This window comes from Astatotilapia calliptera, chromosome 19 (assembly GCF_964374335.1).
Source record: "Astatotilapia calliptera chromosome 19, fAstCal68.1, whole genome shotgun sequence".
NCBI classification, from domain to species: Eukaryota; Metazoa; Chordata; class Actinopteri; order Cichliformes; family Cichlidae; genus Astatotilapia; species Astatotilapia calliptera.
The window spans coordinates 20,439,272-20,464,784 of NC_137440.1; the positions used below are offsets into that span (position 1 = coordinate 20,439,272).

A 25,513-nucleotide genomic window follows, 5' to 3' on the forward strand; every position below is an offset into this window, starting at 1 on the left:
GTTTATGTTATCAAAAATGTATTAAAAGTATAAGCATGAAAAATTACAAGAGTGCAATAAAAAAATATAACCAAACAAGCTTAATTTACAGTTTGAAATACAGAAGATAATGAAAATATATAAATAACTACCTATTAATCCCCATATCCAAGTATCTTGACGTGTAAAAACAAATTACATTCTTTCCTCAGTTTCTATTAATAAGACTTAAATTTACATGAAATTATTCAAAATTATATACATTATTCATAATGTGACAAAGAATTCAGAAACAACATGGAGAATGTCTTGATGCATGCTCAATCATCCAGGTAATTAAATCCCTAAAGGTTGATTCTGTTCATCTGGACGTAGCGTTTTCAATGGGAGAAAAGTTTTGTCACTCATCCAAGTGACTTCTGCAGTCTCAGCTGACTGCAGGTTTCCCTAATCTTATAATAATAATAATAATAATAATAATGGATTCCATTTATATAGTGCTTTTCGAGACCCTCAGAGCGCTTTACAAATCCACTATTCATTTACACACGGGTGGAGGTAGCTACAGTTGTAGCCACAGCTGCCCTGGGGCAGACTGACAGAAGTGAGGCTGCCATATCGCGCCATCGGCCCCTGTGGCCAACACCAGTAGGTTTTAGATGAAGTGTCTTGCCCAAGGACACAACGACCGAGACTGTGGGAGCCGGGGCTCAAACCGGCAACCTTCCAATTACAAGACGAATTGCCAACTCTCATTATGCAATGTACTGTTTAAAAGAAAAAACTTTTTTTTTGCCTTGACAACATACATTCATCTTCATTTCAAATAAGTAGTTATTTTTCACACAGAGAGCAATACCATTCTCCAGCCTCTGCTGTCCAAAACTACTCTGTATTCATCTGGAGGCACTGTGTGTGAAACCACTTTAAATAGCTCTCATGCAGGAACAAAGCAATTGTATAAAATGAAGTGAGGGAATGGAGCTATAAATAGATTAATATAGATATATGAAAATAAACTTATATATAGACATAGGAGCACAAGTTTTAACATTAATGTTTCTGGGATATAATAAACAATATAAGCATACAGGTGTCTAAGCAAACATTGTGGCATACAAAGTGATAGTGCAGTGAGTCATGTTTATTCCTGTTCAGTATGTGTCTGACACAAGTGGATGAATTTAAAAGTCTGACAGCAGCAGCAACAACAGACTATGCCTTCCTAATGACTTTCTATCTGTTTACATCTTTTTCTTTGATGCCTGTATCCCAGCTTGAAGAGTCTTGGACCCTTTTTCTAGTCAGTGGGTGTGTGGGCAGACAACTCTGGCTTGTCACCGAGTTGGATTTCCTGGTATTTGTAAGATGGCACTATCTACAAATCAGGACACATTAACTATGATATTAAAAAATGACATGATGACATAGTTCTTGGTCAGTTTAACAAGCATTTCTCAGTTTTGTTCTTTATAGTTCTGTTCATCATATCATTGCTTGTGAGTCCTGGATTATTTGATGATATGTTTACATTATGTATTCTTTTGTTTTCAGTTCCATGTTGCTTTTAAGTGTAGTTCTTCTTCAGCGTTCCACAAGCGGATGGAACACTTGTGAAAACACTCTAGTGTTAAAGCCAGTCTTGTCTTCATGTCTGTTTATGCTTTTGTCTGTGTCAAGCTCGTGTGTCTTAGTCTGTGTTTTAGTTTGGTGGCCTCTTGTCTCTTTCTTGTGTTGAGTCTTACTTCCACTGTCTTCTTATTCCCAATGTATCCCTGCTGTGTTACACAGCCGTCTCCAATTCCCCTAATCGCCATCCTATTTATACATTTTGCCAATCTCCCGGTCTGAAGTACATTATTCTATTCTATTCTATTCTATTCTATTCTATTCTATTCTATTCTATTCTATTTATACAGCACCAAATCGCAACAACAGTCACCTAAAGACACTTTATGTTGCTGGGTAAAAACGCAACAATAATACAAAGAAAACCCCAACAATTTAAGTACCCCATATGAGCTAACATTTAGTGTGAGTGGGAAGGAAAAACTCCATTTGAAGAGGTAGAAACATCTGGCAGAAACAGGCTCAAGGAGAGACACCCATAGGACAACATATACACTGTGCAAGAGATACATACTAACTAATGATTAAATGCAGAGAGGTGTATAAACACAGAACGAGCAAAGAAGGAAAGAATTCATACATGATGGGAAGTCAGCAAGAGCCTAGGCTTATTGCAGCACAAATAAGGGAAGATTCAGGGTCACCTGATCCACTATAACTGTATTATTTGTCAAAACTGAGGGTTTTAATGCTAATCTCAAAAGCAGAGACGGGTGTTTGTCTTCTGAATTAATTTAGAATAGAATAGAATAGAATAGAATTCAACTTTATTGTCATTGCACATGTCACAGGTACAAGGCAACGAAATGCAGTTTGCATCCATCAAGAAGTATATATTGTAATAGATGTATTACAATATATATTAGCAATAATATAGGTATGTAAGTATATTACAGAAATGGGTCTATTATGGTATGTTACAATGTACACAGTATGAAGTAAGTTATGAATATGCTATAACTATAAGTATGTACAGGCTGTAGTGAGTACAAGCTATGAACAGGATATAAATATGAAAAACTATACAGAATATGAAATAAAAAAAAACTATACAGAAGTATGAGATATACAGCTATACAGAAATGTGAACTATGCAGGTTATAAACCGTTGCAGAATTAAAAATTATCGTTTTGTACAGAATGATGTGAGCTGCATCCACAGAAGAGAGGTCTAAGAGATGAAGACTCTGATTCCTGTTCAACATTAAAATTCTATACAAACCACAAGTACACCTAATATTCTAAAATTAAAATCTGGATTTCAAAGCTAGTCAGTGAAGACAAGCAAATATGCTGTCTCTTTATAGTCCCTGTCATGACTCTCTCCGCAGCACTTTTGATCCATCAATATTAAACAATTATTGATGCATCGGATTGAGATGAAACCTAGCCCACAGGTACAGTAGGTGTTCCAGAAGAGAAATGTGTTGAAAGTTGGACATCAACTACTCAGGATGATTTTTAATGAATTTTCGAAAATTGACATAATTCTACTGTATTGGCCGACTGCATTGGATACAAGTACCCTTTAATTTCAGAGGAATTCTACAGTAAATCTGGATGAAACTTGGCACACAGGTACAGTAGGTGTCCTAGAGAAGGAATCTGTTGAAAGTTGGACATCAACTACTCAGGATGATTTTTCATGAATTTTTGAAAATTGACATAATTGTAGTGTATTGGCTGTATTGCATTGAACACAAGTTTCCTTTAATTTCTGAGGAATTCTACAGTAAATCTGGATGAAACCTGGTACACAGGTACAGTAGGTGTCCCAGAGGGGGGATGTGTTGAAAGTTGGACATCAACTACTCAGGATGATTTTTAATGAATTTTCGAAAATTGACATAATTCTATTGTACTGACTGTATTAGATTGAATAAATGTTTCCATTAATTTCTGAGGAATTCTACAGTAAATCTGGATGAAACTTGGCACACAGGTACAGTAGGTGTCCCAGAGGGGGGATGTGTTGAAAGTTGGACATCAACTACTCAGGATGATTTTTAATGAATTTTTGAAAATTGCCATAATTGTAGTGTATTGGCTGTATTGCATTGAACACAAGTTTCCTTTAATTTCTGAGGAATTCTACAGTAAATCTGGATGAAACCTGGCACACAGGTACAGTAGGTGTCCCAGAGGGGGGATGTGTTGAAAGTTGGACATCAACTACTCAGGATGATTTTTAATGAATTTTCGAAAATTGACATAATTCTATTGTACTGACTGTATTAGATTGAATAAATGTTTCCATTAATTTCTGAGGAATTCTACAGTAAATCTGGATGAAACTTGGCACACAGGTACAGTAGGTGTCCCAGAGGGGGGATGTGTTGAAAGTTGGACATCAACTACTCAGGATGATTTTTAATGAATTTTTGAAAATTGCCATAATTGTAGTGTATTGGCTGTATTGCATTGAACACAAGTTTCCTTTAATTTCTGAGGAATTCTACAGTAAATCTGGATGAAACCTGGCACACAGGTACAGTAGGTGTCCCAGAGGGGGGATGTGTTGAAAGTTGGACATCAACTACTCAGGATGATTTTTAATGAATTTTCGAAAATTGACATAATTCTATTGTACTGACTGTATTAGATTGAATAAATGTTTCCATTAATTTCTGAGGAATTCTACAGTAAATCTGGATGAAACCTGGCACACAGGTACAGTAGGTGTCCCAGAGGGGGGATGTGTTGAAAGTTGGACATCAACTACTCAGGATGATTTTTAATGAATTTTTGAAAATTGCCATAATTGTAGTGTATTGGCTGTATTGCATTGAACACAAGTTTCCTTTAATTTCTGAGGAATTCTACAGTAAATCTGGATGAAACCTGGCACACAGGTACAGTAGGTGTCCCAGAGGGGGGATGTGTTGAAAGTTGGACATCAACTACTCAGGATGATTTTTAATGAATTTTCGAAAATTGACATAATTCTACTGTATTGGCCGACTGCATTGGATACAAGTACCCTTTAATTTCAGAGGAATTCTACAGTAAATCTGGATGAAACTTGGCACACAGGTACAGTAGGTGTCCTAGAGAAGGAATCTGTTGAAAGTTGGACATCAACTACTCAGGATGATTTTTAATGAATTTTTGAAAATTGACATAATTGTAGTGTATTGGCTGTATTGCATTGAACACAAGTTTCCTTTAATTTCTGAGGAATTCTACAGTAAATCTGGATGAAACCTGGTACACAGGTACAGTAGGTGTCCCAGAGGGGGGATGTGTTGAAAGTTGGACATCAACTACTCAGGATGATTTTTAATGAATTTTCGAAAATTGACATAATTCTATTGTACTGACTGTATTAGATTGAATAAATGTTTCCATTAATTTCTGAGGAATTCTACAGTAAATCTGGATGAAACCTGGCACACAGGTACAGTAGGTGTCCCAGAGGGGGGATGTGTTGAAAGTTGGACATCAACTACTCAGGATGATTTTTAATGAATTTTTGAAAATTGCCATAATTGTAGTGTATTGGCTGTATTGCATTGAACACAAGTTTCCTTTAATTTCTGAGGAATTCTACAGTAAATCTGGATGAAACCTGGCACACAGGTACAGTAGGTGTCCCAGAGAAGGAATCTGTTGAAAGTTGGACATCAACTACTCAGGATGATTTTTCATGAATTTTTGAAAATTGACATAATTCTATTGTACTGACTGTATTGCATTGAATACAAGTACACTTTAATTTCTGAGGAATTCTACAGTAAATCTGGCTGAAACCTGGCACACAGGTACAGTAGGTGTCCCAGAGGGGGGATGTGTTGAAAGTTGGACATCAACTACTCAGGATGATTTTTAATGAATTTTCGAAAATTGACATAATTCTACTGTATTGGCCGACTGCATTGGATACAAGTACCCGTTAATTTCTGAGGAATTCTACAGTAAATCTGGATGAAACCTGGCACACAGGTACAGTAGGTGTCCCAGAGGAGGGATGTGTTGAAAGTTGGACCTCAACTACTCAGGATGACTTTTAATGAATTTTTGAAATAAACATAATTGTAGTGCATTGACTGTACTGCACTGAATATGAGTTTACTGTGATTTCTGAGTAATATTACAGTAAATCTGGGTAAAACCTGGCCCAGAGGTAAAGTAGGTGTCCGAGAAGAGGATTGTGTTGAAAGCTTGGCATCAACTTTTAAGAATGATATTTAATGAATTTTTGAATATGCAACCAGACTGTCACGATGGCTGTATTGGGCTGTTCCATTGTAATTTGTGTGCGCGTGTGCGTGTGACTTTTCACGCGCGTGCACGTGTGCGCGAGTCTAGGCTTTCAATCAGGATATAAAGCGAAAAGGCGCTACCGTAAAGACTGGTGTAAACGCGCAAGGAAATTTATGCGGCTGATAGGAGGCGGCTGGCTTGACCGCGGCTCACAAAAGACGGCTAACATATTTTCGTACCTTGTCTGTGGAGTCAGCGCGTACAAGTCGTCATTCAAGCAAAGGTAAGTCAGCTCGAGTACTGCGAGTGAAATGCGTTTGATTTCCTTGCAAACATTCAGATTAGTGCAGCATAAATTCATTCATGAGGGGAAATTACAGTGAGAACATGTGGAGGCTGTTAGGTGGATAACATAGCGAGTTCAGTGCATTGATGTGACATTCTCCTGAAGGATTGTTATTCTTTATGGTTAAAGAAATTGCACTAATTTATTCATATTTATTATAAATAATCCTAATTAAACATCTTGCTTCCATGTTTGTATCTTGTGTCACTAAAAATACAATTTATTTTAATTTTATATATTGATCAATGACCTGCAGAATCTCCTTATCATATTAAGGGATTCATAATTGTCACTTTATGCTTTCTCCATCTCTAAAGTGATGACATCCTTGCATTACCGGTACATACTTTAGGTTCATTTTCTGCAGGCAGATTTACACTATAACATGCAGCGTTCTATAGATGGACACATAAAGAAATGAAAAATTACATGTATGTGCTAACTTTCTAAACACTTTGTTACATTTATGATAAAGTAGATAAAACACATTTCACCAAGCATTTCACTACATATCGTACTGTGTATGACTGTGTACGTGACAAATAAAATTTGAATTTGAACATTTACGTCGGCCTTGGCTCATTAGTTCTTGTCTTTAAATGAACTTTGTCTGTGTGTGTTTCAGGTCCTGCACTCTCAAAGACTGAATGAACCAGCATTGCAGCCATGGGTCACTGTGAGCATCACAGGGAAGGTTGAAGCCGCCCACTGCACCTGTATGGCCGGAGTCGCAGAGACCTGCAGCCATGTCGCTGCTCTTCTGTTTAATGTAGAAGCAACAGTGTTGATCCGTGGCACAAGGACTGTTACAGATGAACCTGCATACTGGGTTTTGCTGGGTAATATGACCAAGATACAGCCAGAGGTTGGCCATAAGATAGACTTCTCCTCTTCAGCTGCCCAAAAAAAGGCTCTTGATCAAAACCTAAACAGACCATCTGTAGTGACAGGTAAAAGGAGCTGTCCTCAAAACAGAAAAATCCCACCTGCTACTGTGGAGGAGTTGTCACTGCTATTGGATACTTTGCTGGAACACAGTAAAGCTGTGGGTTGTGGGAATGACCCATAATGTTTTATCTAGGGGTCTAGATTTATGCCTGTAGTGCACTGCCGTGTAAATAATTTGCATTTACTGAATATATACTCACTGAGTACCACTGTTCAAAAGTTGAATAAAGAAACAAACTAATTTTTGCCTCTTTTTTTTTTTATTGAAACCACCTTATAGAACATCACATCAGTTACAATGTAGAATCCATGTCATTTATAGTTTACAAATGACAAAATGTTTACACAAAATCATGAGTGTTTACATGACATCACCCACTACTAACATTATTTACTGTATCTTTTGAAAAAATACAGCAATTTTAACAGCACAAGACTTAAGAATATTTAACAGGAGCAGGTTTCATTCTTCCCTGGTTTTATTATCACACTGTTCACCAAAACGCAGCAAACCTTCACCATCTTATCCAGAAGGGTCCCCTCTTCACCCTCACATGGAAGAAGTAATCTGATTGGCATGGTGGTATGTTTGCAGCAGGTCCCTTGTGTAGCGCTGGAACCCAGTCACGATGTTTCATCCATTTCATAGGCTGGTTTGCTGCAATAATGCCAAATAATTAGCAACTCTATAAATAGAAGCTGGGAGGAAGCTGGTGGCTGCCTTGTTTAGCAATCACGTGATTTTCGCGCATTGCATGCCGGGAACTCGTGGCAAAACAATCCAAGTACCGCATCAAATGCAAGCATTTGCAGCACCGCAAAACGTTCATTCTCCGGTTCCAATGCCTTCTTGTTTTTTCTTTGACGCACAAAAAGGAATGTACAAAAACAAAAGGAGAACAATGCCGGTCCGTACAAAGACAGATTCGACGAAAAGACAAAGAAAAGATACGAGGAAAAAATCAAAGGAGTGAAAGGGTTAGACCCTTACGAGTACACAGAGTGGACAAAAGACGTTAGCGTGCTGCCCAACTTTCACCACGCTCATATTTATAATTATACGGTTCTTGGAGTGAGTGCATACACTCATGAAGTTTAGTAACTTCAGGTCACTGCAACAAGCCCAGGTACAGTTTACCGACGGATGGGTACAGGACCTTGAAACGCACCGTGTAGAACGAAAGACCATCGTACGAACAAAGGTAAGTTTACCAGTCTCACAAATCGTCGTCATAAATACACATTCGTTAACCGTTTATTAAAATAACCTTTGAGCTCAATGGTAATTAATTAGTAGTGGAAATAATTTCTGGTAGCATTACAGAAATGTAGCAGTGACAATAATATTGTATGCTGTAATCGTACTGGACAATTAGTGATACAAAACAACTGTTTTATCCTGTGAATAAAAGTATATGTTTTTGTCAATGTACCATGGTAATAACAGAAGCGAAACGCAATATTGTGTCAGGACAATTCACTATTTATGCACAATAAACACAATAAACAAAGGAGCATAGCGCAACAATTTCTGTTCGGCGCCAGACTTGCTTGTAACCTATATCACCAATTATGTTAAGAAAAATGACGTATTAACTACTACAAAACTCTGACCTTTGTGGGAATGCTTGGAGCAGACTAACCTGTGAGCTGGAGTGTTCTGAGACGTTATATTTGGTATATCCAGACCATCCGTCGGCTCTTACTTCGGAAACATGGCTTAAAAAATTTCTCCTCAACGACTTAATCCGATAAAAAAAAAAACGATCTCTTTACCCGTCGGCTTCCCGTGGCTGTCATGCGGCCGGCTATTGCAGTTAATAATACAACAGTTTCTTGCCATTTTTTGGGTTTCTTTTTATCGCTGTGTAACTGAGTTCAATTGAAAGCCTGCGTGCGCTAGTACCTCTTGCCACAAGTTCCCAGAATCCTTTGCGGTTTTACCCCTGAATGACGTCACATTTTCAATCTTTATCCTGGTGGGCCGGTCTCTAGTCAAAATGCCCGGGCCGATTTTTTGTCCCAGTCCAGCCTTGCCACCGGGCAAATGCCCGGTATGCCAGTCCAGCTATGCGGGGCGGTCCCTCTGGATTGGCAGACCGGGGTCCAATCTTTAAGAAGTGCAACTGGAGGTTGTGCTTCAACTACAGGGAGATCACACTCCATAGCCTCCCCAGGAAGGTCTATGCCAGGGTGCTGGAAAGGAGAGTTGACCCTTTAGTCAAACCTCAGATACAGGAGGAACAATGTGGTTTTCATCCACCAGGGCTGCCCTTTGATTCTGTTTATAAATTTTATGTGCAGAATTTCATCTGTGCTTTTTTCAGATGATGTGGTTCTGTCGGCTTTATCGGGTGGTGGCCTCTGGCTCTCACTGTAGTGGTTTGCATCTGAGTGTGAAGTGGAGGGAATGAGAATCAACACGAATGTGAGTGAGAATGAGAATCAAATTTGAGGTCTTAGCTGGAAAATGGTAGAGTGCTTACTGTGGGTCAGGACCAAATTGCTGCCCCAAGTGGAGGAGTTCAGCACCTCCCTTAGATACAGGGTGAGGAGTTCAGTAATTAGAGATGCGTAAAGTTTTTATTTAAAAAATAAAATAAAATAAGAGTTAGATACCTGACTCTCCAAATACATTTCCTGTAATGTGGGTACAATTCACATATTCCTACCAGCGTATGAACAGTCAGTTCCTGATACATATAATTTGACTGAAGATTTGTATGCTTGGAGTGAATAAGGTCCTTGTTTTAAGCTCAGGCCTCTAATGATTGTGCAAATTGGACCCAAAAACTAGGAGCCCTGCATTACAGAGCTCTAGGTCCTCAACAAAAAGGTTATATAATAATGTAAATAATGTAAAAATAAATATAGATGCTTGGTAGTGTGCTGATTTGCCACTAAAGTAACATCAAAAGTACATCCCCGTGAAACATTAAATTGGCTAGTTTCTACGTGTGGCTAACCATAGGCCACATTTTATCTCCTGCTAAATTTTCAGACAAACTCTTGTAATTCACCGTTTATCATTTGTATATTCTCCCAGTCCACGATGAAATAGAATAGAATAGAATAGAATTCAACTTTATTGTCATTGCACATGCACAGGTACAGGGCAACGAAATGCAGTTTGCATCCATCCAGAAGTGCTTTAGTGATATAGATATATTACAATATATATTAGCAATAATATAGATATGTGAGTATATTACAGAAATGGGTCTATTATGGTATGTTATAATGTCGTCCAGGTGAGATCCTCGGAGATGTGGACTCCCAGGAACTTGAAGCTGCTCACACGCTCCACAGCCGTCCCCTTAATGTGGATGGGTGGATGTGGGTCAGCATTCTTCCTGTAGTCCACGATGAGCTCCTTGGTCTTCTCGGTGTTAAGAAGCAGGTTGTTTCTGTCGCACCACTCAGCCAGACGATCCACCTCCTCCCTGTAGGCGGCCTCATCGTTGTCACTGATGAGGCCAATCACCGTGGTGTCATCTGCAAACTTAATGATGGTGTTGGAACCATCAGCAGGTCTGCAGTCGTGGGTGAAGAGGGAGTAGAGGAAAGGGCTCATCACACAGCCTTGTGGTACACCGGTGTTCATTGTGATGGTAGATGAGCAGCGGTTATCCAGCCGGACATGTTGGGGGCGGTTGGTCAGGAAGTCCAGTAACCATTTGCAGATGAGGGAACTGATACCCAGGTCTGTCAGTTTCCTGATGAGTTGTGAGGGGTGGATTGTATTGAATGCTGAATTGAAGTCTATAAACAGCATTCTGGCGTAGGTGTTGTTGTTGTCCAGGTGTGAGAGGACAGAGTGCATTGCGATGGAGACTGCATCCTCTGTGCTCCTGTTCCGGCGGTATGCGAATTGGTGGGGGTCCAGGGTGGGGGGGAGACAGGATTTGAAGTGTGCTAGGACCAGTCGCTCTAAGCACTTAGTGATGATGGGGGTGAGTGCTACCGGGCGGTAATCATTGAGGCAAGATGGGTTGGAGTTTTTGGGTATCGGGACGATGGAGGTGGATTTGAAGCAGGCCGGTACCACAGCGTGGGCCAAGGACAGATTGAATATGTCTGTGAGCACTCCTGCAAGCTCCCCAGAACACGCTCTGAGAACACGCCCGGGGATGCCATCAGGGCCTGCAGCCTTGTGGACATTGATCCTGCTCAGCACCGCTCCTACATCGGTGGGGGAGAGAGTCATAGGTTGGTGGTCTGGCGTCATGTCTGCTTTGGTTGTGGTTGTGGGGTTCCCTCGCTCAAAACGAGCATAAAAGTTGTTGAGCTCGTTGAGGAAGGAGACATCAGAGGATGCGGGGGAGGGTTTGGTGGTCCTGTAGTCTGTGATGGTCTGGAGTCCTTGCCACATGCGTCGGGGGTTGGAGTTGGAGAAGTGTTCTTCTACCTTCTTTTTGTAATGGTGTTTGGCTTTTTTGATGCCCTTCTTTAGATTAGCCCTGGCTGTACTGTAGGCGTGTGCATCTCCTGACCTAAAGGCAGTGTTGCGGGCCTTCAGGAGGAGACGAACATCCCGGTTCATCCAAGGCTTCTGGTTGGGGTACATGGTGATCCGTTTCTGGGTGGTGACACTGTCTGTGGTTTTGGAGATGTAATCCAGTACAGATGAGGCGTACTGGTCCAGGTCTGTGTGGGTGAACATATTCCAGTCTGTGTTTTTAAATCTGTCCTGGAGCACTGCGTCTGTCCCCTCTGGCCACACTTTAATTGTCCTCACAGCAGGTTTCACACGTTGGATGAGTGGTGAATACCGAGGTGTGAGGAACAGGGAGAGATGGTCCGATTGTCCAATGTGGGGGATACTCCAAATACTCCAAGAAATCCAAAAGAATTTCCTACATACAGTCAAAAGCATGTAAACAAACATCACATTAACACACGCCTACACTAGTGTGAAGCAGCAAGTTGGATGTTGAATAAATATAATACAGGTTATCGAGGGATTGCATGCCAATCCCAACTGAAGGCAAACGTGACAGATGTAAAAAAATAAAGTGGTTTTCATATATTAAATCATAAAAAATTATTTCATATATGAAAATGTCAACGTTATCAATCCCTTATCAACAAACAGTATATCAAAGACATTAGATTCATGTAAATTATACATTTTATGCATAGATAAGAGCATTCTATCAGAACGCTAAGCAAACAGCACAAAGCAAAGATGAAAACTTGAACAGACTTTAAAGTGAGCATGCCATTGCATGTTTTTCTGTGCGCATAATTTCGAAGTGAAAATATATGCTAATACTATGGACACCAACATCATTCATTCTATTTTTGAAAGTCAAATTAGTCCTTCATAAGTCTTTTTAATTTGCATATGTATCTGCAGTAACCTCTTACAGTAACTCATCATATACTCCTATTACTAGACACCAGGTTTTAGTCTTCTGCCGACCTTGTAAGTTGCTGTAGGGAGAGCTCCATCAGTTGATAGTTCATCATTTCTGAGCACCGATGGGTCCGTCTACCATCTTGTACAGCAGGTTAGTGACGCTTTCACAAAAATGTTTGGATATGTGTGTAAAGTATCATTTAAAACGAATTGAAAATAGTGTTTTGAAACTTGGGATTGTTTTTTTGTTTTTTTGTTGTTGTTTTTTTTTCTTTTCTTTTGCCTGTCCCGTTTGGCTCTTTTGCCATCAGAATTATTGTCTAAAGGCAAAGAAAGATGCCCAACAGATTTACTTTACCAAATTGACCATCCCAGCCTTGCCATAATGGTCCATTTGTGTCACCTTTTATTGTTTATTTTATTTTCACTTGCTGAATACGGGACAGACTTGACTGGGGGAAAGAAGGGGAGAAAGAAAGAGAAACAGCTGAGAAGAGGGACGGGGGAAAAGGGCAAAAAAACAAAAACCAACAGAATGGGCAGACAAAGAAAAAGAAAAAGAAAATGCATCTATCGATCACCTGGATCACCTGTTGAGAAAGAAAAAAGAAAACAAGCAGAAGAGAACAAGAGTAATAGAATAAACAACATCACAATGATATATGGGAATATGACAGTAAATACTAAATGTTAAACATTATTGTGCAGCACATAAGATCAACAGAACACAGTGTGCTTTGAGGTAGGAGCCAAAAAGGGTGTAGTTTGTGGGTGTGATCACCCGTGTGTACACCTGTGAGCATGGACGCGCTTGTTTTTTTTTAAAAGGTTCCTTCATGTAATGATCTGCTAGAGGGTGTGGGGGGGGCCACAGCCCCGTCCTCCAGGGCATGAAGCAGGTATGGAGGAGATCAAAACTCCAGACATCCAGAGGCCCCCAGAACACAAGAGACCAAGGAAGACCAACAGATGGGCAGCCGCGCCACTGTCCCAGAAAGAGCTGAGGAGAGTCCCAGATGAGGGCTCACTCAGCAGCCGCGGAGCAGAAGCCAGGGGGGGTTGCAGTGACGCGCCCGTGAGCTCCGCCGGAATTGTTTGTAAATGTATTTGAAGTTTGATGCTGATTTGTGGGTATGATTTCTGGCTGTCGGTCTGATAAGCGCCTCAGTGTCAGCTTTAAATGTAATTTTTTTTGTGTAATATATCAGGATATTTATATTAGAGCATTTTTACACTATTAATATTGGCAGTTTTCGATCATGTCCTTACTATCTTGGAGAAACTGAGACTGCAAAACTTCCTCTGGGATTAATAAAGTTTTCAGATTCTGAATCGCTTGGTTTGCTTGAGTATAAATGATATAACCTAAAACATAAAAAAATCTAAAACCTTTTTAAAAAATATTTTTAACCCTCTCCAGGCAGGCGTTGCCGATTTGCAACGGTTAAAAACTAACAACCTGATTACCCCACATACATTTTTTTTTTTTACTCAGAAGTACCACTGCAGGACTTGGTTGTCCATTAGCAACTAAAACTTAATTTGAGCCTGAGAGGGTTAAAGAAGGCTGTGCCGCATCACCTTTTTTGCTTTTGTGGTCCACATGTTTGCAGTGTGTGAAAGATTTGGACATTGGACAGGCCAGTTTAGGAGCCATACTGTACACGACCACATAAAATATGGTCTGACATGGTCTTGCTGTAATGAGTCTTTCAGAAGTGTTCTTAAGCCCAAGCAGTGATTTCCATACATAGTATTATATCACATCTCTTTTTAAATTGGATTGCACAGTGATGGAGTGGTTAGCTCTGTTAATTAAAAGCATGAAGGTCCTGGGTTTTAAGTCACCAGCCTGTTGGAGCTTTCTGCCTGGAGTTTGCGTGAGTTCCCCGTGATGCCGTGAGTTGCCACAGGGTTCGCCACACCCTACATTCAAAAGACAGCCAAGTTAGGTTAACATACTCTAAACTGGAGGGAGGTGTGAATGTGGGCATGAATAGTTCCTCTGTGTGATAGCCTGGCAGGATGGATGGAACGGTTTGTAATTCCAGGCTCAACAGTAATGGCCGTTCTATATTAGAGTTCAGCTTTGTCTCTTGTGTGTGGATTTGTTTTTACTATTTAATGTCTATCATACAACATAGAATCTACATTTCTTTTTCATTCTTAGAGTATTTTGTAGCTTGCTGCGGATATATTTTTCTCCCCAAAAAAGGTGTTTATGTTGTACTTGAACTATATTTAGTCAAATGATTACCAATCATTGCACCGCCTTTTTACACATCATCCAATTTTTTGGGAACTTACTTGTTTACAGAGCTAGTGCTGTAATACAAGCTAGACACACACTTTATCAGATACACCTGCACAGTTTAACTGTTCTTTCGAGATAAGCGGATTTCTTTGTACTGCATCATATTCAAATGTGTTTTTTTTCCTCTCTCATGTGTGCAAAACGGGAAAGATAAAGCGACAGAAAATCTTTTTCATGCATCACCTTCATTTGTTTTGAAGCGGAACATTTTAATTATAGCATGCTGTGTACTCCAAATGCTTTTTAAAAATATCATTTATTTTTCCCAAAACAGGATGTGGACCTTTTTATTTCTTTACATCTTGGGCATAAACTTCTGTCAGGTTTGTTGATTACACACAATTACACATTTTGATCTTAAAGTTCAACTGTATCATGAAATTAAAAAAAAAAAGAAGAAAAAAATGGAATCACTTTTCTTTCACAGGCTGATAATTCAACACAAATGCTTTATGCCAAACTGATAATAGACAAAAGTGCAATTGCAAATATCACGAGCATACTGAAGAATTTTACGTGTAACAATACATTTGTTGTAGCACCTGTAATGACAACAGGTAAACTAATTTCCAATCTTCCACATCATGCTGTGATTTATGAAGAAAATACTTATATAACCTCTAGCTCTAACCCTGCATAACTCTTGTCCTCATAAGTGTGCACAAATGGTACCGGCAGCAAAGAATGTGAATGCAAACCAGACCACAGATGGAGCGATACTTTCTGTCAGTCTAATCCAAAATGTTGTGGCAATGCAACATGCACTTTGGATAAAAGTGCAGATGCAAAATGTGTCCTAAACACCACAGGTATTAAGTCAATTTAACTGTTTTTGCACATCTGGTTATTTGTGAGCATCAAGGTTAAAAGCATCCCCCAAAATGACATTTTCTTGCTCACAGTTACCATCACAGGGTCTCTTAGACTGCAGGGGTCTACATATACAGATTGTTTGGAAGATATAACAAACCCTAAATATGCAAAATGCAGTGATGGGTTGTTGACAAAGGTAATAATGTTTTTCTCAAAATGCATTTAAGTGTATACAGCATAATTTTTAACCTTGAAAATAGAAATTACTGTTATTCACTTTATTTCCATCCTTTGTTACCTCTTAGATGAAAACAGTGTACAGCACTCTGTGGGGATTTGACTTTTTAAACATTACAAGATTCAGGTATATTCGTGCAATTACAAATAAAATATTATGTTTTTACATTTATCTAATAAAAATGTAAAATCACTCTTTTTTTTGTTTGTTTGAAGGATTGGTAGCGTCATTGCAGACTTTAAAATAATCATCGCCTCCAGCATCGATTCACAAGCTCTGATAAGTAATTCAGTAAAGATTGGCCAAAGTCTGTCCGCCTCACTTATTATGGAGACTTCAGGTAATGTAATCTTGCTGCAGAGGGGTGCATTGTACTGTATGCAAGAAATTCTTTCCAACATGTGAGTTTAAAAATTCTGTAAATTCTGTTCTCTTCTTAGTTCTCCATGATCATCATTTTCTGTCCACCAAAAAAAAAAAAAAAAAACCCAAAGTGAAATCAGATTTGTTATGGATGCAATCATTACTCTGATGAAGATAAAATGAAAGTCACAGATCTTTATGCATCTAGTTTTAGTTTATAATAATTTTAAGATTTATTCTGTTGCTCCAAAACAGTACCTTCAATCTGCGGTGTTCACAGCACTGGATAGGTTTTTAAGTTTCAGGGACTGAAATTTCATTATTATTATTTTTTCCTCCACAGGTCTTGTCAACTTAAAGATGCCACCAATGCCTGTGCCTTATGGTGCCACCAACCAAGTGATCAGATGCACAACCAAAGAGGACCTGAAAATTTACCCACAATGGAGTATAATAAATAGCAAAGGGCAATATGACATAACTACTGGAACAGTTTCAACAGTTTATACATCATCACGAACTAACAGTATAGTCAACCTCAGTAACGTCACAGAACTCTGGAATGGTATGTATGAATGTTCCATTATATTATTATTGGTACTGTTAATAATTAAAGATGATACAATGATGGCAAAACAGAAGAAATGCACTTTTAACACACATGTGAAAGCCCCCCCCCCCAACCACCCCTCTATGGACCAGAAACAAACAGAATGAAAAGAATCAAAATCTGCTGGCTTTAACCCCACTTGTGTTTGCTTCTTAGGACAGTTCTCATGTATCTATCACCAAACGGGTAATTGCACCACATCAGGCTGTACAGTCAACATGTTACACAAAGCCAGTGCTCAACTGGATGTAGCACTATTACCGGACATTGACGTCTTCACGGAGCCATCATTTCCACGCTGTAAAACCGAAAATGATATTCTCCAAGCAAAAGCCAAATGTGAGATAAGCAATAGTACTGAACCTTATAATGTCACATGGGATGGAGGTCTCAAAGGCCAATTAGAAACTCAGAGTAAGTAATTTATTTGGTCTCATTTAATTTCAATTAAAATATTTATTATGCAAAATTGTTCTGAAAATACATGACATGAATATTCAATTCTTGCAGGCGGCAACATACTAGTTTATACAACTAGTAAAATAATCATCTGTGCTCATAGCACAAGTGTAGATACAACAGTGTGTACATTTACCAACAGACTTGGGAATGTAAGACAGGCTACAGTGCGCTTCAATATCATTTCCGGTATGTCTTTGTATTTTGCAATGGGAATTATTGAAGGCATAATTACCCACAAATGATCCCACAATGAAGTAAAAAAAAAGAACTAAGTAACTATAAAACTTTCAACAAACAAATGAATCTGATTTCATTCATTTGTGCCAGTTCACAACAACAGGTTCTGATATTTTAACATAAACTGCCTGAAACATTTTTAAATGATTACTTACCTTAAAGACAACAGTCAAATGAATCATTTTAAATGCCCCAAAACGATTCCTAATTCATTTCAAGAAAAATAAAAGATATACAAGTTTAAAAAGAAGTCACATATGTATCTTTAAGACACACATATGTTATTATGGGTTTTGTTTATATTTGTATTTTGTATAGATTAACAGGCTGTCAGTAAGTGTGAGCGCCTCAATAAAAGCAGATGTTTTGTCACTTTGCTGGTCTGGAGAATTCAGTAATGTGTTAATGCAAAAAAAAAGAAGCAAAAAGACATCAACAACTGTTACTCCCCATCTTGGGCTGGGTGATAAGGCCATTTACAAACAATTTTAGAAGTCAATCTTAGACTCTATGAGCCTCAGTTAGCATGTTAAATGTTGAAGTTAATCAGAATACAATTGGAAAAAGAAGAATAAGTATGGCTTGTTTTGTAAAGGCTGTCAGGAGTGATCTTCGTCTCTAAAAAATGAACATGGCAGCACAGCTTAGGTTTGAAAAACTGCAACTGAACAAACTACAAGACTTCAGGAACAATGTCCTTTGAAAGGTCAAGACCAGAGGGGAGAAGTTCTGGCAAAAAACAAACACAGCATATCATCACAAACAGCTCATGCCAACTGTCAGCACATTGAAGGGTTGATGTCCAGGTCCTGTGATGGGACAGGACCCGGGCACCTTTCAGTCACTGAGTCAACCATGAACGAATCTGTACTGTATTAGTTTCTAGAGTTGCATGTGAGGCCATTTGTTTATCTGAGGTTGCAATTATATAATTTCAGAACTTTCTATAGTCCAGACAAGTTTTTTAAATTACATCCTGATATATAAAACCTTGCAATTGAAAGAGGGTGCATGATATTAGTGTATAATAATATAGTAATTGTGACATACTGAATTATACTACATTGTAAAATACATTTGGGTAAAATCTGGCAAGGATTGTGCAGTCATGACTAAATTCTGGAAATACTTATTACTTCATTGAAGGATCAAATATTTATATATTTGTATGCTTTACAGGAAAAAATTTTTGTGACAAATTCAGTTTTAACAGTTTTAGAATATTGTCTTTGTAACTATATGAAATTTTCTTCCCTAAAACAGTAAATGATAAGTACTGTCCAGCTGAAGGTGACTGGGAAGCCACAAAAGCTACTTTTACTGCAGTTTTAAAATGCAAAAACTCTGCTGGGCAAAGAACAAGGATATGCGAGTAAGAATATAACCAATCATGTGTAGTATGTAATAATGTAAATAATAATAATAATTTATTTTTATTTATTTATTTGGATTAAAAGTTCTGTTTCTTTTACTGTCCAAAAACTATAATTGTTTGCATTTTGATTAAGGAAATTATTTAAGCAGTATATATATTAGAATTTATGTGTAACATTAAATTTTTTTAATTAATATTTTCAGCTTGGAGGGGATATGGAGAAAGGAAGAATCAAAATGTGTGAACTTCGACCTCGACAATATACTGCAAAATGCAGTGGTAAGCCTAAATTTTATAACTGAGGTTATCATCTTTTCACTTTTTATTTTTTGATTTTGTTTTTTACACATGAAAGGAAAGTAATCGTATTAATATAAAGCAACAAATTATCCAACTGTTTTGCTATTTTTACAGGACAGGAAAATGGAAAGTACTCTAGTGTTTTTGTTAAAGTCGCTGACACAGTTACATCTGACACAGTTAAGCTTGCCTAATACATATGTGCTCTTGTTACAGATTTCTGGCACTGGACTTGGGGCATTAGAAAAAAATGCAGAGTCAATATTTTTTAGTCTTACCAATGCCACTCAAAATCCACAGACTATTAACACGTTTCCCAATTTGAATGCATCAGTTCAAGTGATCAGCACCATGTCTATCATTCTGACAAACCATGGTGTAAATGACACAACCACAAGTAACGTAAGCACCAAAGAATATCTTTGTTATTACTATTTAAAAACATTTAAAACATTAAGATCGATAAGTATAAATACTTGTATTTAAAGTTACAAACCTTAAGAGTTACAATGAAAAAAAATCTCCAGTATTGGTCAATGTATTTATTGCTATTTACATACATTAGTAGTACAGTATCACTATTTAACTTTTACACCAAGTTCATTGCTCATTTAAACCATATACCATAAAACAGCTGCTGACGAGTGACAACTAACTCATTTTTTATGATTAATCTTTAATGGGAACATCACAGCTATATGAGCTGCAAACCTTTGTCTTTCTTTTCAGAATTTCCTGGCCTCATCTAGTAATCTGCTGGATGGGTCTCTTGGAAACTCGTGGAATAATCCGAATCCTGAAAGCAACAAAACCCTGGCTGAGAAATATCTGCAGTCAGTAGAGGATTTAATTGCGATATCAAACATAAGTAATGATTCAAATCTAACTAACTTGCATGTACAGACATGCAGCGGAGATGAATGCACCAATACGGTGTTCAATGCCACAGTCACTGTTAAAAACTCAGGAAATGGCATCGTAAAAACAGCTGGATTCAAATACCTGCAGGACTATTTGCCCAATACAACACATACATTTAACATCAACAGCATTGTTGTGTCAACCACTCAACGGGGAAAAGAAAACCTTGAGATTACACTAAAGTTCCCATTGCTCACACCAAGGCCTCGCCATTATAAACTACAATGTGTCTCATGGAACTACAACCAGAGCAATTGGACAGATGAAGGATGTGTATGGGGGGGCGCTTCTAAACCTGACGAGTGCACTTGCAATCATCTGACTTCATTTGCCATTCTGATGTCTCGGTATCCCATTGAAATCCCTTACATGACCAAGATAACGTACGCTGGACTTTCTGCATCAGTGGTGTCACTCGTTATCAGCCTCCTGATAGAACTGATCGTCTGGAGCAAAGTAGTCAAGACAAATACTCTACATTTGCGCCATACCGCCCACGTGAACATTTCTCTTTGTTTGCTGGTGGCAGATTGCTGTTTTCTGGCATCTTCTCAACCAGAGATCATTTCAGAAATCTGGTGTAGAATTGCAGCTCTTCTGAAGCATTTCTGCTACCTGGCCATGTTCTTTTGGATGTTGAGCCTGAGCACCATGCTCCTTCATCAGGCAGTTTTCCTGTTTCACAAAGTGGGCAAGAAAACCTATCTGAGGTTCTCGTTGATCCTGGGCTACGTTTGTCCTTTTCTCATTGTTTTCATCACATTTCTCACCAACAACGGCGGCGCTCCAGGCACGTATTTCAGTTTGGAAACATGTTGGCTGGTTTATTCTGGACTTCTGAAAGGAACCATCTATACATTCATTCTCCCAGTTGGTATAATTGTTTTCATCAACTTGTTTGCCATGATAGTGGTAATCATGAAGCTTCTGGACCATAGGAGCAGAGAAAAGTCTCATGAGAAAGAAATACAGGCTGCCAAAACTGTCCTGAGATCAGTTATTCTTCTGACTCCAATCTTTGGTTTGCCATGGATTTTTGGATTTGCAACATTTATTATGGACCTCACAGCTGGAGCTGTGACTTTAGCTGTGAACTACGCTTTTGTTGTGCTCAATGCATTCCAGGTATGGTCACAATTATTAAACTGATCAGACTCAATATCTGTTCTGTTAAAAGTATTACTGTTTTTTTTAAATGCTTGTTTTTCTTTTCTAGGGTTTGTTTATTTTGTTGACCACGTGCCTGGGGGACAGAATGGTAAAGTCATTTACTTCTAGAGATAAGAGGCCTACCTAGTTTTAGTTAGATGCTGCTGTATCACTGTGATAACATTTGAATATATTTAAAGTTTGAAGCCAATGGCAGGAACGCATGATGTAAAATCCACAGCTGAATCAATGTCATTATTGTTGTAGTTGTTCTCAGGTTTATTCTGTGTTATTTCAATTATTTTAATGAAATTATTATCAACAATCATCAAAAATATCCTTGGAAATCTTTTCATCAAATGTTTTTATTCTGATTTTCACAGACCCGTGAAGCACTGCTGAATTCTTTCAGGAAAAAAGTAAGTGAACCACAGCTTGTTCGTAAATAACCGTGGTAACTCATAATGAATGACGCACATCTGTTTCCTCTGTTCTGCAGGCTCCACCAACCATCAGCGAAAGCTCCACAAATTTGGAAACAACAACTAAAAAGTCCTAAACAACACCTGCACACATGTATACTCACAAAACACTACATTTAAATCAAATATATTCGATTCATGAGCTACATTTACTCTTTGATGTGACTGTTTCTTTGTTGTTTATTTTGTTTTACTTGCAGTAATACAAATCAGAAGTTTTAATAATTATTACACTTATCTGTCTTTCTTTGTTCAATATACATATTCATATGAAATGTGATTTAATAATACTGTACATTGCATGTTTTAAATAGCACTTAGCAGTGAAGAGCTGAAGGAAAACTCTCAGCTGAAAGGATAGAAGAAAACCTGCGTGAGGATTTTATTTCTGTAAATGGGATTTGGGCTCACATCTTGCTTCAGTTTTTAAGTTTTCTTTGTCCTGTTCTGCCCACTCCTCATCTGTGTCATCCACTGAAACCCCTTCTCGCGCTGATAGCTTGCGATAAACCTCGCACTCTATCTCTGCTCTGTAACACACAAAACAAGACCATATATTAATCATGTACAAGCATTATATTATATATAGTTTATTGTTATTAAAATTACAACAATTTGAGAACCGGGCTTCATGTCATACTTTTTAAGGAATCTAACACAGTCTTGGTGTCCGTATATCTCGGCTATACGCGCTGGCTTGTCTCTACAGCAGTCCTCCTTATCAATAGGTGCATGGAGTGAGTGCAGCAACCGCAGCACTGCCAGCCGACCAGACTCTGCAGCAAAATGGGCAGGGGTCCACCCATACTCTGTCCTCAGGCATGGTCTGGCTCCATGCTTTATAAGTATCCTCACCATTTCTGTGTGTCCTATGGAAAGATATAATTAGTTTGTGAGCAAGTTAAGAATACTTATTTTGATGAATTAGGGCTATTGGGGAAATTAAACAATATTGTGCAGAGTGTTTTATAAACGTTTTCAGGGACCCTCCTTAAGGTTTTGGCTCACTCATTTCTCTCCCTGTAAAAAACAGCAGCTGGACCTTTAGCTAGGAGCATGCCTGACACACAAAAAGCCACTCTTTTCATGCGTCTCCTCTCCTGTAGTGCTGATGAAGTACAGATTTTTCTCTAAAAATGTAGGGAGAAAAAGTAAAAAGGTAGTCATAAATACTCAAGTAAAGTGCAGAGAACGGAAAATTCTATTTAAGTACAGTAACAAAGTATATTTACTCCAGCAGTGTGGAGAATCTCACAATGGCTTCACCCAAAACCTTTGCTAATAATGGCCCACACCCTTTTTCAAGGTGTGAAAAAGGGTGTGGGCCATAGCAGAGGTTTTGGGTGAAACCATTGTGAGACCTTGCCTCGCCCTAAATAGCCAGAAAACCTGAAAAGAGACCTCTCTATGTTTGAAATCTTGGGAGATGTTGTCTTTGTCTATTGTGTGTGTGTGAAAAAGCCACCTTTCATCAATAGTGGGTCAATGACCCTCTTAAGGGACAACTCACACTTGGGACTCTCCACCATTTGGTCTTAGAACTGAACAAGCTTCTCGGATGAGAGGCGAAACATCTTCAAGAAAAGTCCAGTCACGTTTTTTCCTTGATTCCTCTAAAAAAATGGTCAGGTACAAGGACCGGACTGAAAATGAGTAAAAAAGCAGGCCAAGCATGTCCAAATAATGTTGAAAGACTGGAAAACTATTGCTGAGGTCAAGGTAGTGGTTTCGGTAAAAATTTACGAACAAGTCTGGCACCTTGGAAGCAAAATATAAAGAAATGAGGTGTAGTGCAAGGCTTTTGTACAGTGCCGCACATGCCTAAAAGTACTGCGTTTCTGCAATCTGATTGGCTCATTAGAAATGACAATAAACGAGATGTTGAAAAGGTGTACCTAAAAAATTGGCTATAGTGTGTAATCACAGTTTTAACATACAAGCACAAAAAAGACATTGTTGAATATTTAGAGACTGGTCTGGACGCAGCAACTCAAAACTCTGATTCTTAGCAAACTACAAGGTTGGCCTGTAGCTCCCATGTTGGCTCACATTTTGTTTTTTGTCTCAGATGGCCTGACTCAGCAGCTGAGGGTAAATGCAGTTTCTGAATTTGCCTTTGCCCAACAAGTGCAGGAATGGCTCCTATATGCTCCAGATCAGATGGGTGGTGCAGGACACCCAATATCCAGCCCCATTCCAGAGTAAATTAGAATCAATGAATTCAAAATAATACACTGAACAAAAAAAAAAGTTTTTATATAATAAACTGTTCTTAATTGATGCAAAGATAAAACGTAATGCTTAATAATATTGGGATATTATTATGGACATGTTAAATTGTAACATAATGTTTAACAGATAATGGTTATCCTGTTTTTAGATCATACACAACTGTCTTATGCACAGGTTTAAATGCTGATGATAATTTGCAGTGGTTTAGTATTAGTCCTGTTGATTTTTAAAGGATTATTTCATTGTTGCTTCACTATTAACGGAGCATGCAAAAGTGATGGAAAAATCAACATCAGAATTCAACACTGATTCACTTTTAACAGAGGGTGAAAAATTGATATAAAATAAATGTTCAACATCAATGTTGAACTTTAAAATGTATTTTATCCGACTCTGATATTGTTTCAATATTAATGTAGTTTAAAAATTTGATGTAATGTCAGATTTCAATGTTGAATCAATAGAATTGAGGAAAGGGCTTTTTTTTGTCAAGCTTTTACGGAAAAATCGTCATCTTTATGGCTATTAAAGGAGAAACTGTTTCCAAAGTATTTTTTAATGAATGCTGTCTACTGTATTAAATATTTAGTGAAAAGGCAGCTCTAACAAATATTCATGAATTCCGACTTTGTGCCTAAATCGTTTTTACGCACGGTATAAAGCGCAGTTTAGTGTACTGACACTAACATTTATGTTGCATAAACAGCGTACACGTGGTCTAATCACATTTTTCATTTTCCAGTGAATGCGAACAGGTAATTTGAGCCCAAGACTTGCGCAGTCACCAGGGGACACGGATACGCCTCATTTTCACGTATTTAACGAACTACCTTTAGCCGCTGCCCAGTGGAGAGGTGTCTTGCTGTACCAGTCGATGTCTTTCTGGTTGGGATTGCACTTATTTTCCCTCAGAAGCTCCTCAACTTGATCACAGTCGCCTGCTGCTGCAGCTTGGTGCAACTCTGACATTTTAACCTAGCAACAGTGGATCCTAGCAACGGATCAACACTAGATGGCTCCTAACCTGAAGGTAAAAACGCGGAAAGGAAACCAGGGCGTGTCTAGATCGTTATCAATAATAATAATATATTAATAAAAATATATTATTATTATTCAAAAACAGCAAGGACGCGATTTAAGTAAGGCTAGCCTGTCTTAGGAAGTGAAAACTCATTTTATGTGCTATAACAAGTAAAAAAAAGGTAACACAATCCACATTGTGTCTGTTTTTAGTGTGGAAATAAATCAGGCTAACATTTTAAGTGTCCTGTGCTTCACAGATATAGCCAGATTCTTAATTAATTGCTTTATTAGTTACAACATTATTTTATTCACATTCATGACTCTATACTGGTTTTCCACATCTGCTGACAAACAATTCCCAGATCTAATGGGCCTACATGAAGCACATTTATTACCCCAGTACATTTTTTCTTGACTTTAGTCATTTTGAACCTGCCACACATGTATCCCTTCCAGAGATGGGCAGTAACGAGTTACTGTAATCTGATTACTTTTTTCCAAGTAACGAGTAAAGTAAGGGATTACTA

At 38.3% G+C, this 25,513-nt stretch overlaps 2 protein-coding genes and 1 long non-coding RNA gene across 3 annotated transcripts; 2 read left to right on the top strand and 1 right to left on the bottom strand.

Annotated features, from left to right (window-relative positions):
- Positions 1-5,974: 5,974 nt before the first annotated feature.
- Positions 5,975-7,346, top strand: LOC145422526 (uncharacterized). Its single transcript, XR_013903838.1, has 2 exons — positions 5,975-6,094; positions 6,783-7,346. It is a non-coding gene; the product is annotated as an uncharacterized LOC145422526 (long non-coding RNA).
- A 4,952-nt stretch (positions 7,347-12,298) lies between these two features.
- On the top strand, positions 12,299-22,353 carry LOC113012758 (adhesion G-protein coupled receptor F3-like). The gene is made up of 17 exons (XM_026153082.2): positions 12,299-12,618; positions 15,056-15,104; positions 15,209-15,338; positions 15,438-15,590; positions 15,684-15,790; positions 15,900-15,958; positions 16,048-16,172; positions 16,539-16,760; positions 16,962-17,219; positions 17,316-17,453; positions 18,768-18,876; positions 19,083-19,158; positions 19,396-19,581; positions 19,909-21,225; positions 21,317-21,358; positions 21,633-21,668; positions 21,749-22,353. The coding sequence occupies exons 1-17, from the start codon at positions 12,590-12,592 to the stop codon at positions 21,806-21,808; spliced, it is 3,096 nt and encodes a 1,031-aa protein (XP_026008867.2). The 5' UTR covers positions 12,299-12,589; the 3' UTR covers positions 21,809-22,353.
- Positions 21,597-25,011, bottom strand: ankrd66 (ankyrin repeat domain 66). The gene is made up of 3 exons (XM_026153083.2): positions 24,794-25,011; positions 22,372-22,600; positions 21,597-22,261 (listed from the first exon to the last, which is right to left on the bottom strand). Exons 1-3 carry the CDS (start codon positions 24,930-24,932, stop codon positions 22,114-22,116), a joined length of 516 nt encoding a protein of 171 aa, XP_026008868.2. The 5' UTR covers positions 24,933-25,011; the 3' UTR covers positions 21,597-22,113.
- Positions 25,012-25,513: the final 502 nt, after the last annotated feature.